This window comes from Panthera leo, chromosome B3, assembly GCF_018350215.1.
Source record: "Panthera leo isolate Ple1 chromosome B3, P.leo_Ple1_pat1.1, whole genome shotgun sequence".
NCBI lineage: Eukaryota > Metazoa > Chordata > Mammalia > Carnivora > Felidae > Panthera > Panthera leo.
The window spans coordinates 52223309-52242562 of record NC_056684.1 but is presented as its reverse complement, the minus strand read 5'-3'; the positions used below and the strand labels follow the sequence as shown (position 1 = coordinate 52242562).

Below are 19254 nucleotides of genomic sequence, written 5' to 3'. Positions count from 1 at the left end.
TACTCAGCTTTCAGTGCGTGTTGGCCTGCAGAGCCAGAGTCTGCTTGCACCCTTGTTGAGGAGATCATGTGTGGAATACTGGCGAATGGTGGCAGCGGTTGCAGGATCTGCAGATTACCTCTTCCAGGCACTGTTTTTACACCTGAATCCTTAGTAATCCAGACAGAAAGAAGGTTAGAGCATAGTGCTTTCTTCTAGTTAGGCTTTAGCTTTTTATTTGGGAAGGAAGCCCTTCTCAGGAATTTGGCCACAGCTCTGTCACGTGGCTACCCCTTAGTGGCAAGGGAAACTTGAAAATTCATTTTAGCATTCTAGCCTCTGTAACAGAGGAAGGCTAGTGAATGATTTTTGAGTGGGTAATTCACGAGGTCTTCATTAAACCTTTTTAAAATTATCTATCATCCCCAACTCATTTGCTCTTTCACTAGTTTATCTAGTTCAGCCCTTTATCTCTAGTTTAGCATCATTATCTTAGCTACTTTCATTAGAGTTCTCTAGAGAAACAGAAACAGAACCAAAAGGCTCTGTGTTGGGGAGGGGGTGAGATTTATTTTAAGGTATTGGCACGTGTGATTATGGAGGCTTATTAAGTTTGAAATCTGCAGGATAGGCCGACAGCCTAGAGACCTAGGGAAGAGTTGCAGTTCAAGTCCAAGGGCAGTCTGCTAGCAGAATTCCTTCTTGCTCAGAGACGATCAGTCTTTGTTCTGTTAAGCCCTTCAGCTGATTGGATGAGGCTCACCACATATGGCTTTACTCAAAGTCCACTGATTTAAATGTCAGTCTCATTCAAAAACACCTTCACAGAAACACCCAGGATAATATTTGACCAATTATCTGGGCACCATGCCCAGCCAAATTGGCTCATAACGTTAACCATCACACTACTGTTAGAGATGGGAATGTCTTGTCCTCAAATGTTTAGGGCCAGAAAAAGGATTGAAAACCAATACATAGTTTTGAAGTATGGAGAATCACAGAGATGAACAAAAATGTCAGTTCCTTTGTGTTTATAACAGAAAAGACTACTGGTTATGCTTTCATCCAGACAGCCATACCTATAACGTCACAGTGCTTATAGCTTCAATCCCATTTATACAGGAGAGTATGACTCTATGAGAATAAACATTGGTTGATCACATTTTACTATTATGTATGTTTTAGATGGACTCAAATGGAGGTAGAAATGGAGGGAGAGATATGAGAAGAGAGATGGCAGAAAAAAATAAGGAATTTGAGGACAAAAAGAGAAAATAAGAGATGTGAAAGAGCCGTGTTTGTCCTAAATTGACCCAGGAAGCTTCCCAGTATGCTCTTGTTTCATAATCTCCAGTTGCCTAGAGAAAGATCTTGGAGGATTAGAGGGAGTAGGAAAGAAGGTAGAGAAGAATTGTGGAAAACAAGAAAATATCAGAGGGGAGAAATGATAGAGGCAAGGAATATGGGTGGCAAGGAAAAAAAAAATGTATCTTCCTTCAGCTGGAGTGTGTAATAATTCTGTTTCTTTTTATAACTTATTTATTTTTGATTTTTTTTTTATGTTTGCTTTTGAGAGAGAGAGAGAGACAGAACATGAGTGGGGAGGGGGAGAGAGAGAGAGAGACACACACCCAGAATCCGAAGCAGGCTCCAGGCTCTGAGGTGTCAGCACAGAGCCAGACACAGGCTCCAACCACAGACTGCGAGATCATGACCTGAACTGAGGCAGATGCTTAACTGACTGAGCCACCTAGGCGCCCCTATTTTATTTTTTTAAGTTTATTTATTTTATTTTGAGAGAGAGAGAGATTGTCCCAAACAGGCTTTGCGCTGTCAGCACAGAGCCGGATGTGTGACTTGAACTTACAAACCATGAGATCATGACCTGAGCGGAAACCAAGAAGAGTTGGATGCTTACCTGACTGGGCCACCCAGGTGCCCCTAAAATTGTATATTTTTTTAAAGATTTTATTATTTTTTTAATGTTTATTTATTTTGAGAGATTGAGCAAAGGAGGGGCAGAGAGAGGGAGACTGAGCAGCCAAAGCTTACAGTGCAGAGCCCTGTGTGGGGCTTTAACTCAAACCGTGAGATCATGACCTGAGCTGAAGTCTGATGCTCACCCAACTGAGCCACCCAGGCACCCCATTTTCTAACTTCTAAAAATTTTTATCTCATTTCTTAGACTTTGGCTGGGTATGAAGTAAACAGAAGTAGTTGAGTTAAAAAGCAGGTAATTTTGCATTCATAGTCAGTTTTTATAATACATTCACTATTTTTACTGCTTCTTGTAGCTTTGTCGAATACTATTTATGGGCAGCTATGATGCAATGACTAAGACTAGCATTTTTAAAAATAATGAACTTTTTCCTGAAGCATAACATGCTTACAGAAAATGCACAAATCAGAAGGATATAGCTTGGTGGATTATATAGTGAGCACTGCCATGTAGTCGCTACCCGGCTTCTTCCCACTTTTCTCTTTGTTTTCAGAGGTAACCACCATCCTAGCTTCTTTCTATCTTTGTTTCTGCACATGTGCAAGTAAGGTGGGGGAGGAGAGAGAGGGAGGGACAGAATCCAAAGGAGGCTCCATACTCAGCATGGAGCCCACCATAGGACTCAGTCTCACAACTGTGAGATCATGACCTGAGCTGAAATCAGGAGTCGGACACTTAACTGACTGAGCCACCCAGGTGCCCAACCATCCTAGCTTCTAATACAATAAATTAGTTCTGCCTGTTTTGAAATTTATGTAAAAGGCATCATACAGGCTGAATATCTGCTTTGCCTCATTCATACAGTTTTTGTGTGGACCAGATTCGTTAATGGGTATAGTGAAATCACCATAAAAATCCTTTATGGTGTAGTCATTTTATTTATTTATTTTTTTAAGTTTATTTAGGGAGAGACTGTGAGTGGGGGGAGGGGCAGAGAGAGAGAGAGAGAAAGAATATGAATCCCAAGCGGGCACCATGTTGTTAGCATGGAGCCCAATACGGGACTGCAACTCATAACACTGAGATCATAAACTGAGCTGAAATCAAGAGTTGGATGCTTAACCAGCTGAGCCACCCAGGTGCCTCTGTGGTGGTGTAGTCATTTTAAAGGATCGTAAGTGTGATGTTATTACCAAACAAGGGACTTTAATTTCTGTCATGGAGGAGTGGTCCAGGACCACAGAAATGAGGTTTGAATTTCAGGAATCCATGTGATGGGAGCAAATACTACCACCCTAGACTGGGTGGGTCAAGTCTTAGAAGCCATGTTACAGTGTCGTAGACCTGAAGAAGCACAAATTAGTCTTCAACAACTGGGAGACTTTCGTTGTAGAGCTCTACTTTGAAATACTGTAGAGCTAAAAGCCAGCTCATGTTCTCTAATCTACCCTAGGCTCTCATCCTTAAATCAGTTAGCTTTAGTTATCCTTAGTCACTAATATGCCTTCCTTTCTTTGGGTCTCATCCTCAAGATCTTGATCACTTTCTAGAAGATCCTGAGAATAATTCATCTACATCTTATTAGCATACCTTCCAACTGAGCTAAATGTGAATCGCCTTCTTAGCTCTGAACATCCCAAAGCTTTTCTTTCTTTTTAAGGTGTATGTTTTTTTAAGATTTTTAAGATGCCTCTCCTATGACTTTTTATCCTAAATACCTAGATTGAGTCCCAAATTTCTTTTTTTTTTTTTTTTTTTTTTTTACATTTTTTTTTTTATTTTTTAATATATGAAATTTACTGTCAAATTGGTTTCCATACAACACCCAGTGCTCATCCCAAAAGGTGCCCTCCTCAATACCCATCACCCACCCTGCCCTCCCTCCCACCCCCCATCAACCCTCAGTTTGTTCTCAGTTTTTAACAGTCTCTTATGCTTTGGCTCTCTCCCACTCTAACCTCTTTTTTTTTTTTTTCCCTTCCCCTCCCCCATGGGTTTCTGTTATGTTTCTCAGGATCCACATAAGAGTGAAACCATATGGTATCTGTCTTTCTCTGTATGGCTTATTTCACTTAGCATCACACTCTCCAGTTCCATCCATGTTGCTACAAAAGGCCATATTTCATTTTTTCTCATTGCCACGTAGTATTCCATTGTGTATATAAACCACAATTTCTTTATCCATTCATCAGTTGATGAGTCCCAAATTTCTTAATAGCTTATTTCATAGGAGATAGATTTTCAGATTGAGGATGCTTTTAGGCAGTAGAGGTTCTCCTGGTTCTTTATGTTAAAAAAGTTTGCAAACCTGTTAAGGCAAGTATTTTACTTTTTTGTGTACTTGGACTAGTTAGAACATGTAAAATCTGCCATTAATCTCTAAACTTAAAAAAAAAATTTTTTTTTACACTGAGATGCTATGTTGCAGAATTCAGTGTCCAATGACAGTATTAGCTGTCTTTGCCAGTGCATGTTATAGCAATGTCCCTTAGTTCCAAGTTATGTGCCAAAATCACACAGTGATCTCACATTGTAATTATTGTCAAAGATTGAAAAAGATGACCACTCATTTTTTTAAGCAAAAAATTGGGAACCACTAAAAGGATTATCCAATCATTAAAGTTGACTGCTTCTCCTATTCTGAGACTAATTAAATGATTAATTATACTTGTTCACTGAAAGACACGCCCTCTTTGTGGAGGTAAAATTACACAGAATTGGTGTGACCAAAGGGAATCAACGTAAAACTGAAAATTGGACATTTCAGGATTTTTTCTTTGGACAGAAACTGTATACTCATGCCAAATTTTGTTTTTCTAGATCATCTCAAAATGGTTTGTTTTTTGGTTTTTGTTTGTTTTTGTTTTGTGTTTTGTGTGTGTGTGTGTTTTGAGAGAGAGAGCAAGCACAGGTGGGATAGGGGCAGAGAGAGAGGGAGAGAGGGATAATCCCAAGCATGCTCCATACTGTCAGTGCAGAGCTCACTGCAGGGCTTGAATTCACAAACTGTGAGATAATGACCCGAGCCAAAATCGAGAGTCTGAGACTTAACCAACTGAGCCACCCAGGCACCCCTCAAAATGTTTTAAAAAGACATCACAGACTAAAAAGGATTCTTGAGAGTGGTTATATATAGATAAATGAGTAATTTTATTTTGTGATATGGGAAATGTTTATAATTGTACATTTTACAAATTGAAAGTGTATGCCAACGTCTGAGAAGAAGGAATTAATCCTAGATGCATTTGGGGGAACATTTTGTGTCCTACACTAGTAAATGTTCTGCTTTTAATAGTGTAGTTATTTTTTTTTTAATGTTTGTTTATTTTTGAGAGAGAGAGTATGAGTGGGGGAGGAGCAGAGAGAGAGGGAGACACAGAATCTGAAGCAGGCTCCAGGCTCTGAGCTGTCACCACAGAGCCCGATGCGAGGCTCAAACTCAGGAACCGTGAGATCATGACCTGAGCTGAAGTCCGACGCTTACCGACTGAGCCACCCGGCGCCCCAATAGTGTAGTTTTATTAATAGCAAAACGAAGGTTTTAAGCAGCTAGTAAGGGATAGCTAACAAAAGATGTATTAAGGATTGTTTTTAAGTGCATCATTACAGTAGAATTCACAGTATGCATATATGCATCTGTTAAATTCATCTAAATCTAATAAGCTCGTGCTAGGTATGATATGGTAACAAGTAATCTTGGCAAGTATTAAAGAAAATGCCTTTCTTACGAGTCTACTGTGTTCAAAATGTTGAGAAACAAAGCACCTAAGAAAATTTAAACAACATTCCAATATTCATTCCTTTTACTTAAAAACATAATATTGAAATGTTTGGAAGCTTTTTACCTCTTTTTCCTTGAAATTCTACAAAACACGTAACTGTGGTAGAGACCAAGACAAGGGTGAAGGAGAGTGTTCATCCTATTCTTTCTCATTCCTGAAAACAGTGAAAATGCAGAGTGCTGGCTATATAGCTGATTAGCATTTCCCATTATATTTTTACGTATCTTGAATATTCTGTCTCCAGGATAGATAAGGCATAGATCTTCGCCATGAATTTGGCTCCTGGAGAACTAATTTGCCCTACTCTTTAATATTTCTTACCGACTCTCATTTTGCTTTTCTTTGCCAGGAGTCTTCCTCTGCATTTCTAGTATCACCCTTCACCCTTACCTAGCCTGAGTTTTGTCCCCCAAGTGTCCCTTATTTTACACATGAACCAGAGCCATGCTGCACCTTGTATACTACATTCAGGTGCACCAGAGAATCCATTTGAGCCACTGACTCACCCAGATAGGGCTCCTCCATTCCTCACAGAGCCTCCTGTTCTCCCTGTTGGCCCTTAGGGAAGAGCCATCAATGCTTTTTGTTGTTTTTCCTTCCCCTCCCTGAGAAAGGAATGTCCTTGGGTTTTAGTGTCACAAATCCCACCTGCCCTACCTTTCCCTGCTTGTTACTAAAGGTGAATTTAACCTTATTGTTTTAAACTAAAAACTTCTTAATACACTTTCCAAGTTATTTATTCATAATTATATCAGCTTTCCAGGAAACTTAATGTAGTTACTCTTACACTAAAAGAGGCTTCCCTCACCTTGCTGCGTACATGATTTCTTTGGAGAAAAGGCAGACCTCATCCCTTTATAAACCAAAAAGATCATGATTATAACCTGCCTGAATCAACAGGCTTATGTAACTGCCAGTGGGTAATTCGTTGCCACTAATTTGAAGATAAAGATGGGCTCTTACTTTTGTATTCATGTCTTATAAATCTAAACTTCCCTTATATGCACCTATATAAAGTGGTCGTCTCCGACACTGTATAAAGTGCTCTTCCCCACCAATGAAGCTGGTATTTGAAGTGGGCTGCTTAAGTTTAGTAACACAGACTGGTGTCTCCTTTTCAGACCGATCACTGTCTTTTTGAATGATTTACTCATTATTCCTTTGGGGTCAGGAGTTAGCCAGATGGATCGTTCGTCGCTCATGTTAAGACCTCGTTTTATGGAAACTTTCCCCTGGATAACCATACCCAGGGAATGCATATTCCTTTGCCTCCAACATTTTAGTGTATAATTTACATACTATATAGAATACTGCAATTAATTGTTCCAGAATCATATACTATGCAGCTCTGTTATTAGTTTTTGTTCATTTAGGGATTGGTAAGTCCTCCTGATGAAATGACCATTTTGTCACAATGACGTGATCTTCCTTACCCCTGGTAAAGTATTCTTTACTCTGGTATTCTTTTACCCCTGGCAAAGTATTCTTTACTCTGAAATCTACATTGTCTTATATTAATATAGCCAATCTTACTTTCTTTTTGTTAGTGCTAGTATGGAATATCTTTTCTGTTGTCTCATCAGTTCTTTGTTCCCTTTTTCCTCCTTTTTCCCCCATATCTTCCATGTCTCTGCTTAACTTTTTGAATATATGGAATATAATTATAATAACAGTTTTAATGTCCTTACTTGCTAATTTTACATCTGTCATTATTAAGTCAGTTATATTGGATTATTTTTCCTAGCTTATGGATGGAATTTTCCTGCTTCTTACATTCTGGTTATTTTTTTAATTGGATTTAGACATTATGAATTTTAACTTGTTGGGTGCTGGATATTTTGGTTTCCCTGTACATATTCCTGAGTTTCTTTCTGGGACATGATTAAGTCACTTGGAAACAGTTTGATTTTAGGGACTTGTTTTTGTTTTTGTTTTTTAAATGTTTTTATTTATTTTTGAGACAGAGCATGAGCAGGGGAGGGGCAGAGAATGGGGGAGACACAGAATCTGAAGCAGGCCTCAGGCTCAAAGCTGTAAGCACAGAGTCCGACATGGGGCTTGAACCCACGGAGTGTGAGAGCATGACCTGAGCTGAAGTCGGACACTCAACCAACTGAGCCACCCAGGCGCCCCTAGGGACTTGTTTTTAAGATTTGTTGGATGAGACTGGAGCAGTATTCATTCAGTCTAGGGCTAAATTTTTCTCCACTGCAGTAACTTGTGAGCTGCTTACCCAATGCTCTATGAATGATGAGGTTTTATAGTCTGGTTGCTGGGAACACGTCTTACTCTCAGCCCTGCATGAGAACAGGCACTATTATCTGTAATTTTTTCAGGTGTTTTTTCCTTGGCCCCAAGTAGTTCCATCACACACATGTGCTGAATACTGCTCTGCTGGGTATGAAAAGGCAGCCCTCTGCAGAGCTCCGGAGCTCCAGTTCTGTGCAACTCTCTCCTCGCACAGCCACTTTGGTCTTTCTGGACCTCAGCTCTGTCTCCTCGGTTCAGAACGTTCTCCCAGCCCTGCCTGGATTCCCGCTCCCTGTGCTGCAGCTAGACACTTTCTCCAGGTAGGAAGCTGAGCAGTCACAGGGCTTCCTTTGTTTCTCATCTCTCTGGGATCGCTGCCCTTGGTTGTGTGATGATTATTAGTATCTTGAAAACTTCTTTCACATATCTTGTCCATTTTGGGGTTTCAGGCATGTGGATAAATCCTGTCTTTATTATTTCATTTTGGCCACAGATGGAAGTCTCTAGAATTCTATCTCCCCAAAATAAAGATCTCTTACTTTCCGTACAGTGTCTTTCTAGCTCATTATCTAGTATATACAAACTCACTAAACATTTGCTGAATAAATGAGCATTTATTGCAGTATTGAGTAAGTTCATGTGTCTTTGGGTGAAAATAAAAATGCCTTTCCAGGATCTGCCCTTCATTCTTGAGTTTGGTTGATTTGAAGTTTATGTGCATCTGATCAAAAGGTGGCCTAATTGCTTAGAATCCATTCTGGAACAGGTAGCTTTTAAACAAACACTAAAATTAGCTAGCTAGGGGCCTTTCACCTCTGTAGAAATGAAATAAATAGGAGCCATCTCTGTTTCTTTTTATTATACCTTTTATATACTCACCAAGGCTGGGAGCTATGACTAAGATAATTTCTTAACATTTGTGGTAGCTGTAACTTGATATCACAGCAAAAGAGAAGAGATGAGGACTAGTGAAGAAAAGTCCCGGCAATAAAATTGTTAACATGGTTAACAGTATCTCTTACTGATTGGTGACAAAAACAAGGGTCTTGGCAAGATCGTCCCTTTTTTTTTTTTTTCCCTCTTGGCACAAACATGAGTTTGGGTAAGTGCCATGCATTTAAATCACTATTACATGAATTCTTATCTTGGTTTCTTCTATTTCCTTAGCTGTCATTTGTAGTTACATAAACATTACTGAACTGTTCTAACATTAGCAACCAAGAGTCATAGCTCTGTTTTTGTTTGTTTTGTTTCATTTGGGGGTTGGGGGGGCATGTCATTTCATACTTGTCTGAGAGATGTTTTCTGACCTAGTCATTGTTTATTGTCTTATTTTGCCTCAGTATAAAGAATTGTCATTTCATTTTTTTAAAAGTTGCAGTTTTAGACTTTGTTACGTTAAATAAAGAAATTAAAGTCACTTAGATAGATAGAGTTATAAGTTAGGGCTTTTTTGACCATATTTCAAGGAGAGGAAAACCAATTAGATTAGTCCAGGGTAACTCATACTAATCTTTTCAGAACTATAATCATCCAGATTAGTGGTTATCAATTTGAATAAGTAATTATCAGAATCGCTTAGGGAACTTTCTCAGAAATACCATGCATAACCAGTTTCCAATCCCTGAAGTTTAAGAACTACTGATAAAGATACTTGGAGCTTTATGTTTTTTAATCTTATTGGGTTGTTAGTTTGTCTTGGAAAACTATCTCTATCTCTCTCTGTCTCTGTCTCTGTCTCTGTCTCTCTCACACACACATACATGCACACACATGCAAGAAATTCCAGGGGAAATAAGAATAAAGAATTAATGTGTTGGGGCACCTGGGTGGCTCAGTTGGTTGAGCGTCCAACTTCAGCTCAGGTCATGGTCTCACAGTTCATGGGTTCGAGCCCCACATCGGGCTCTGTGCTGGCAGCTCAGAATCTGGAGCCTGCTTCAGATTCTGTGTTTCCCTCTCTTTGCTCCTCCCCCACTCATGCTCTATCTCTCTCTCAAAAATAAATAAACATTAAAAAAAATTAAAAAAGAATTAATGTGTCTATTATGTTTATTATATACCAGTTCCTTTATATATATTAAATCATTTTATCAGAATGAGATGGAGAATTCTTTAAAGAAATCATCCATGATTTGAAAAAACACAAAGGAATCAAGATAACCATAATAAAGTGGAATACTAATAAGTTTAAAATTTTTTTTAAAAGCAGTATCAAATTTGTTGTGCATTTCCTTACTCTGCAAAAAACACCACCATACAAAATACCTATCATTTCACTCATCTTGCACGATTTTGGGGCGCAAACCAAACTAACCATTATAAAGATCTATTATATTTGTCAGCATCTCATGGTCATTAAGATTTTTAACTTAAGTCTAACTGATGAAAGACTAAATTAGGACACATGTTAAGAAAGGCATTTCCTGTTTTATGGGATCGAAGCAGTTTGCTAATGTATTTCTCAGAAAACAGCTGATTTTGATTAAGAAGTACAAACCTGCTGTATGATTCAGTACGTCTCAGAAAATTATCTTTTTCCTTTACGTTTTAGGGGGTGAATATAAGTTTACTCAGGCAGGCAGAAAACCTATATTTAGTACATTTTTTGAATGTCTTTATTAAGTATGCATCATAAAATTTCCCATTTGGAGTATACAGTTTAATGACCTCTGGTGTATTTGCAGAGTTGTGCAACTATCACCACAGTCTTCAGGTTAGGACATTTTCATCACCCAAAAAGAAACCATGTATGTATCCATGAGCAGTCAGTCTTCATTCCTCACTCTATTCCCAGCCCTAGGAAACCACTTATCTACTTAATTTCTCTGGTGCTTATACTACCATATCTAAAAATCCTTTGCCTAACTCGAGGTCATGGAGATTTAGTCTTACTGCTTTTTTTTTTTTTGGAAAGAGAGAGGGAGAGAGAGAGAATGAACCCACACAAGTGGGGGAGGGGGCGGGAGGGAGGGAGAGAATCTTAAGCAAGCATGACGCTCAGTGCAGAGCCCAACACGGGACTCGATCTCAACACGGGACTCGATCTCATGACTCTGAGATCATGATCTGAGCTGAAATCAAGAGTCACATGCTTAACTGACTGAGCCACCCAGGTACCCTTCTTATCACTGTTTCTATGAGTGTTAGAGTTTTAGGTCTTACATCTAGGTCTGTAATCCACTTTGAATTAATATGGTAATTAACGTATGGTAAGTATGACATAGGGGATTGACTTCATTCTTTTGCAAGTAGTTATCCAGTTCTCCCAGCATCATTTACAGTTCTTTCTCCATTGAATTGCCTTGGTACCTTTACAGACTTCAATTGACCATTAACAAAAAAGGTTTATTTCTGGACACTCAACTTCTATTCCATTGATCCAGATGTCTTTCCTTATGCACTATAACACTGTTGATCACAGTAGTTTTATATTAAGTTTTGAAATTGGGATGTGTAAGTCCTTCAGTTTTGTTCTTCTCTTTCAAGGTTACTTGGCAGTCCTAGGTCTCTTGGATTTCCATATGAATTTTAGCATCACCTTGTCATTTTCTGCAAAAAAGTCAGCTGAGATTTTGAAAGGGAGTGTTTAAGTCTATAAATTAATTTGGGGGGGATCTCCTTAGGTTTTGTACTCATAATATTAAACTTCATTTCTGCCTAGCTTATTTTGTTAAGAAGTTAAATTTATTTACTGTTACTTTTCTATAACGAGATTTTGTAAAAATGCATTAAAATACAAGTCTTACAGCGTTAATGTTAAGCTAACCCTGAAGGAATATGAAGTACTTAATTTTTATACTGTTAAAAACAATATTGTATAGACTAAATACCTCTACAACAAAAATCTCTATATACAGGGAATTTATTATAAAGAGGAGCACCAGCTGAGGTACCAAACTGTTTCAGAGCTGTATAAAATAGAAAAATTGTATATCACAGGAAAATTTCCATAAGCCCTCAAAATTTTGTTGTTTTGCTTTGTTGTTTTTTTTATGATGAGATTAATTTTGTATTTATAAGTTTGGCAAACGTTTATGGGAAAATTAGATATGAATAATGCCTCTATGGAATGTAGATGAGGATTACAAAAATAAACATTTTAGATTTTTATAATGCTTTAAATTCCATTGGTCCCTAGAATAAGACATGGGCAGCTATTTGATAGTTTGTGTAATTTTGTTTCATAAGTGAATACCATAATCTAGTGGTTCTCAACCTTGACTGCTATGCATTAAGGTCCCTAGAGAGTTTATAAAAATCCAGATGTCTCACACACCAGACCAATTAAATCAGAATCTCTGGGACTTGGACATCACAATTTTTTAAAGTTCCACAGGTGAATCCAGTGTGCAGCCAATCTTGAGAAGCCCCTCCCATAGACAGTTGAAAATGTAGTGACTAAGCTCAGGAAAAATGTAATTATCCTGAAATGGCAATTAAAGGCATGAATGGTATGCTACTTTAATTATACTATCAACCACTGAGAAAAGTGCTATGGAATTATCAGGATGTAATGATTTGGATTTGCCTTTGTCTGTGAACCAATAATAAAAGATTGTCTAATCATCAGAATTCCAAAATTTGGTACTAACACGATCAGTTATGGATGCCATTATATATTTGAGGTATTTGTTTGAGGGAAAAAGTCTACTGTTAAAAAGTTAATTTGAAAGCTACCAGTTTAGGGGCACCTGGATGGCTCAGTCAGTTAAGTGTCTGACTTCAGCTCGGGTCACCATCTTGTGGTTCACGAGTTTGAGCCCCGCATTGGGCTGTGTGCTGACCGCTCAGAGCCTGGAGCCTGTTTCGTATTCTGTGTCTCCCTCTCTCTGCCCTTTGTCTGCTTACACTCTGTCTCTAGCTCTCTCTCAAAAATAAATGTTAAAAAAATTTTTTTTTTAAGTGAAAGCCACCAGTTTATTGGAAGAGACACTCCTGTGTTCTAGTATTAACTCTGCTGTGTAAGTTATTTAAGTTAGACTTTATAAAATGAGGTGATTGAACTGGAGGTCGTCACCAAATTATTTATTCAATAGATTGTCTTGCCCGTTTTGTGCCAGGCAAGGATACAGGGATAAACAGAGAACATAAACCATGCCCCTGAAAAGCTCACAGAAGGCAGACAAATATGCAGAATGTGTCTGTGTAGCTATAGCGAAATGTTCAGGGAATCCAGGGAGCACAGAGGTGTACTTCAGCTGGTGCAATATTGGAATACAGTCTGTAGTTGCCTATTAAGTAACAATGCAAAAATCCCTTCATTCTTACTGGCACAACCTGTCTCTGAAATAGACTGAAAATGCCACCTTTGCAACTGGACATACGACCATTGCTGGTCCATGACACCAGAGGAGAAATCTGGACAATTTTCCTTATAAACGTTATAAAAAGTTTTCTTTATAAAAATTGACAATTGTGCCCTTCCTTCCCGTCCTGACCTTGTTGCTTGAGGGCTTGATACTTAGTGTTACGAAGGTTGTCTTGAGACTGATGGCCTGAGAACAAAGGCTTCTATGTTGATTAAAGCCAAAGAGAAAAATGGAAAGAGCCTAGATCCTTGATGTCAGCACTGAGCTGCTGAACCATCCCTATAGCCACCTACATGTGGAGTTACTGAGATGATAAAAATACTTATTGTTGGAACTCTTGCTGTTTAAAGTGGTCTGTAGTTCAGTATCGGCATCACCTGGGAGTTAAGTTAACTCTCATCCCATATCAGACTTGTGGGTCAGAATCTGTACTTTAAAGATCACCATGTGAGTGAGGTGCACATTAAAGCTTGAGAAGCACCAGTTTCAACCCCTTTTAATTGGGTATTCTGTCATATGCAGTTAAAAACATCTTTACTGGGGTGCCTGGGTGGCTCACTTGGTTAAGCATCTGACTCTTGATCTCAGCTCAAATCAAGATCTCACGGTTCATGAATTCAAGCCCCGAGTTGGGCTCTGCACTGATGGTGTGGAGCCTGCCTGGGATTCTGTCTTTACTTCCCTCTCTGCCCCTCCCCTGTTCTCTCTCTCTCTCTCAAAATAAACAAATAAACTTTAAAAAGGAAACAAAAAAAACATCCTTACTGATACAAATACACTATAAATTGGCCAAATACAATTTTTTAAATAAGAAAATACTTGACCAGAAAGACTTCTAAGATGTATAAAGTTGCAAGAGACTATTATTCTTACATACCAACCCAAACAAGCAGTCTAAGTGCATTATTACAGTTTTTTTTAATGTTTATTTATTTATTTTGAGAGAAAAGAACACATGCATGTATGTGAGCAGGGGAGGGGCAGAGAGAGAGAGAGAGAGAGAGAGAGAGAGAGAGAGAGAGAAAATATCAATCCCAGGCAGGCTCCATGCTATCAGCACAGAGCCCAACTCGGGGCTCAGCTCAGTCTCACGAACTGTGAGATCCTGACCTTAGCTGAAATCAAAAGTCAGACACAACTGACTGAGCCACCCAGGTGCCCCTAAGTGCATTTATTATAGTTTTTAAAAAGCTATCGGAGAGCTTGAGGACACAAAACATAAATGATTCTAGAAAGTGGCAAACCCTTTTTGAGATTGATGACCCACTTCTCTCTTTTCTGAATGAAATGTAGGGAAAAACAGAAAACTACCATAGAAAGGAGTAAGGAGAAATCAGCCTTACTTTTAACAAACTTTTAATGACTGTGTATGGATTGGATGATAGATTAGAATCCAGAGAAGCCTTAGAGCAGTGCTGTCCACTAGAACTTTCTGCCATGATGGAAATATTCAGTGTCTATGTTAACCAGTGTGGTAGCTCCATCTAACTAAATGTAGCTATCAAGTATTTGAACTGTGACTGTGGAACTGAATTTCTAATTTTAATTAATTTAAATTTAAGTAGTCACATGTGGCTAGTGGCTACCGTATTGGATAGTGCAGCACCCCCAGTTCTTTCCTGCAGGTCTTCATTTAGTGCCAGGGACACTACAAGAACAGACGCAATAAAGTAGAGCAAAGAGAAAATTCCTGAGGCATAGGTTTTCAGCTGGGAGAGACTGAGGGAGAGGCAGGAGGGGTGGGACAAATCCCTTTAAGGCCAACCCCAACTTCACAGAGTATAAAGCAGATAAGACGAGAGGGCCTGAAAGATCTGCCAAGGCCCCAAAATTAGGGGATGGGACTGGAAAACAAAGAGAGCTCCGCAGTCATCCAGAAAGCTGATGGCCTAGGCCACATATCAAGAGAAATCTCTCAAAGTTCACCATTCAAAAAGGGAAGATGCTCAGGACATCTCCAGAACCTCACCATGGTTATAATACAAGGCCTTGCTGAAGAGAAAGTCCTGATCCTATATTCAAAATGTTTGAGGCCAATGAGGAATTGAATCAAACTAAAGTTGCAACAAAGGCCAGATTTTCCTTCAGTTTCTGCCATACTTTTACACAAAAATGCTTAGCTTGTAGTCAAAGATCATAAGACACATAGCCCCATACTCAAGAAAATAACAGTCAATAGAAGACTCAGACATGATCCAGATCCTGGTGTTATCAGCTAGGGACTTTAAAAATAACTGTAACAAATGCCAAAAAATCTGAGGGACAAGGTAGACAGCACGCATGAACAAATGAGGAATTTCAGCAGACACATGGAAACTATTTTTTTAAAAAGAACCAAATGGAAATGCTAAACATAAAAAACATACAATATCAGAAATTAAGATCCTTTAGATGGGCTTAGCAGAAAATAGCTGAACAGTTTTGGCCAGAGTCCTGGGAGCAGTCTATTGTGGTGGGATTCCTTATGGGTACACTAATTGATGTGTACCTTGAAGAAGTACACAACACTCACTGATTCTAAACCCACATTCTTTTGATAGAGCACTGCATAGATCCATCAGGCCACATATTCTTTCATATTTCTCTGGTAGTTTCTTTGGCACATCTGTGAATCTATGCATAGGCCTTTTCCAGATCACTTTGTGTCCTGGGAGAGAAACTGGAGGCAATCTTAGTAACTCAGGCTCTGCCATGTGAGTACATCTTATTTGATCAGCAGTTGTGTCATTATCACTTCTCATTCTCTTCATGTTTTCAATCTTGCTTTGGACATATGGTAACAAAATACTGATTTTCACATAATAGTTTCTTATCAGGTAACCCTTGTTAGTTTCCATCGAGGCTTAGATGAACGGTGACCTAAAGTTTCACGAAACCACTTAGAACATACAGGAATTTCTTTGCAATTAGATCTTGAATTTCTGGAATCAAAATTGCCTCTGCCATCCCCTAAGTGACTGTAACAGCTTGTTGCTTAAGAATAAAAAAGTGGAGGGGTGCCTGAATGGCTCAGTCAGTTAAGCGTCTGACTCTGGGTTTTAGCTCAGGTCATGATCTCACAGTTTTTGCGTTTGAGCCCCACGCCAGGCTCTCTGCTGTCAGCACAGAACCTGCTTTGGATCTTCTGTCCCCCTGTCTCTGCCCATCCTCTGCTTGTTCTGTCTCTCTTAAATAAATAACAACTAAAAAAAATAATAATTAAAAAAAAGTGGATTTTGCAGGGTCTTTTAAATCTCTCTAAAGTTTTATAGATTCTTAAAATTTATTCCTATATTCATCTTTTAATTTGCTATTTGTTTAGTAATTCATAATTACTCCAAAAAGATCCTATTTTTAATTTCACAAATAGAATTCCTCAGGTGTGTTTTTTTTTTTCTTCATTTCAACTTGTACAGCCAAACATTGCCCTGGAAACTTATAATACATATTGAAGATGAAATGTTATTGTAATTGTTTATCTTGTTGACTTTTTCCTTCAGCTTCAATTGTACTTTTCATAATTTTTGTTAGAAGAGTAAATGGTAATAAGTTAGTTCATAGCAGTAGTATTGGAATTAACAAACTGCTTTATTTTACAGGGAAAATATTTATCCCTAAACAGAAGCCTGTACAGACTTTCCCAGAAGAAAAAGTATCTCTTGACCCAGAATTAGAAGAAGCTTTGACAAGTGCTTCTGATACAGAATTGTGTGACCTTGCAGGTATCTCCTAAAACACATTTGTGAATGAGTGTGGAGGGGAGGGGAGTACCAGCACATCCCTGTATACGTCATACAGATGCTTCCTTTGCCTAGCAAAGTGCTGTTGAATCAGTGACCACATATTTGGCTTTGTTTTGTACACTATAAATGTGACATAAAGGATTTCAGTTTTTAAAATACTGTCAGTGGTGAACTTTTTATGTTAATGGAATGTATTGTATTATTTGACATCTTTTCCCATGTTACCATATTTGAAAGTCTTTATAAAAATCTTTCATCAGCTGGTGCTCAGCTAGAAGCTGTCCTATCTAAGCATTGAAAAAGAGTCTCCAGCATCAACTGCTGTCCCATTTTATCAGAAGACCTTGAGATGAGGGGCGTCTGGCTGGCTGAGTCGGTAGAGCATGCGACTCTTGATCTTGGGATTGTGAGTTTGAACCTCACATGGAGTGTAGAGATTACTAAAAATAAATAATAAACTTTGAAGAAAAAGAGGACCCCAAGATGAATAACTGGAAAGCATTTATACTCACCACTTTCCCATCTTTTCTTAAGTATATACGGAACACTCCAAACCGCCCTGTTGTTTTCATCATTGCCAGTTTCTTATCTGGACAAGTATCTCCCCCACCAGCCTCAGCACACACCCATTTTCCTTGGTAGAAAAATATGACATATGGGGATATCTTAGCACCAACTAACCCCAAGAGCTAACATGTGTGAAAGAAGAGTGATGGTTCTTATGGAATGACCCAGGACAGGGACAAAGTGTAGTCTACAGCCAGAGCAGGTGTCTTATTCCTTGGGGTGCTCAGGACTGAGGTAAATGGTGCTTTCATCAGGGTGGAGTGGGCTGGGGGCATACTGTAGCTTCTGCCATGTTTGTGCAAAAAGGGTATCAAAACCAAAAACCAAATTTATCTCTCCTGTCATTTTTGAGGGATGCTAGTTAATCTCACAGATGAGAGTTCAACTATACTTTTGGTATTTTACCCTTAACTAAAATATGAATGTAAATTAACATGAAAGTTAACAAATGTAAAAATAACGGTTAGGTTGAAAATCTATCTTGCACTGTTCCTAAAACCTTATGCGAAGTATTAACAGCAAACACAGATCATTTCAATATTCTCTCTTAGCTACCAAATGGAGCTAAGCATAGATTAACATTTAAGATTAGTCTGGCTCCAGTTGTAGGTCTGAATTCGGAAATGTGGGAGATCTAAATTCCAAAATGAAGAGGAAAATAAAAGAGTATTAATGAGAAAGGGATTGTAGGTGATTTTTTAATCACATTGTCTCCTTTTTTGGGGGCTGCAAAATCTGTATTTTAATTGAGTAGGAAAATGTTCAGAAAACGTTAAAATCAGAAAATTTTGGTTGAAAAACCAATTCTTTATGGTTAAAACTGATGGAAATAAAAATAACTTTCTTTTTCTATATTTATAGCTATCCTTGGGATGCACAATTTGATAACGAATGCACAGTTATGTAATATAGTGGGAAGTAGTAATGGTGTCGACCAAGAACATTTCTCAGGTGAGTACATGTACTGTGTTGTGAATTTGAACCCTTTGTTAAATGTACTGTATTTTGTTATCTTCATGTATCAACTTCAGTATATACATACCAAATGTTACACATAAGTACTTGAAACCTAAGATTCCAGTTAGATGGTATTGACATAGAAGACTATTGAAAATAGAGTATTAAATATTCTTAATGTGTCAGCAAATGTAATAGGAACTACTCTCACCTCACTAAATAATACTAATGGGACGTGCCTGGGTGGTTCAGTCGGTTAAACATCAGACTTTGGCTCAGGTCATGATCTCACGGTTCGTGAGTTCAAACCCTGCATCAGACTTCATGCTGACAGCTTAGAGCCTGGAGAATGCTTTGGATTCTGTGTCTCCCTCGCTCTTTGCCTCTCTCCCACTCTATCTCTCTCTCTTAAAATAATAAACACTAGAAAAAAAAATTAAAAATAAATATATAAATAATACTAGTGGTAAACACTATGAAAGCTAATCACACTTTGGCTTTTGTTGAGATTTTATTTTCAGTGTTACTGATTTTCAAGAAAACCACAACAATGTTAACAAAGAAACTATGTTATAAAAATCAGATTCAGGAGAAACCATCTGAATCTGAAACTTTTATTTTTTTATTTTTTATTCTTTTTTTTAATGTTTATTTTTGAGAGACAGAGTGTGAGCAGGGGAGGGGCAGAGAGCGACAGGAAGTCACAGAATCCAAAGCGGGCTCTAGGCTCTGAGCTGTCAGCACAG

General features: G+C 38.3%; 1 protein-coding gene across 2 annotated transcripts in view; it reads left to right on the top strand.

Moving 5' to 3' along the window:
* Positions 1 to 19254, top strand: part of TMOD3 (tropomodulin 3) — an 80844-nt gene that overhangs the window by 40875 nt on the left and 20715 nt on the right. The window contains exons 4-5 of one of the 2 annotated variants that reach the window (XM_042942003.1): positions 16841 to 16963; positions 18413 to 18502. In XM_042942003.1, coding sequence (XP_042797937.1) covers positions 16841 to 16963; positions 18413 to 18502 — 213 coding nt within the window. Of the gene's footprint in view, positions 1 to 16838; positions 16964 to 18412; positions 18503 to 19254 lie in introns of both variants that reach the window. The other variant, XM_042942004.1, reaches the window with a different exon arrangement.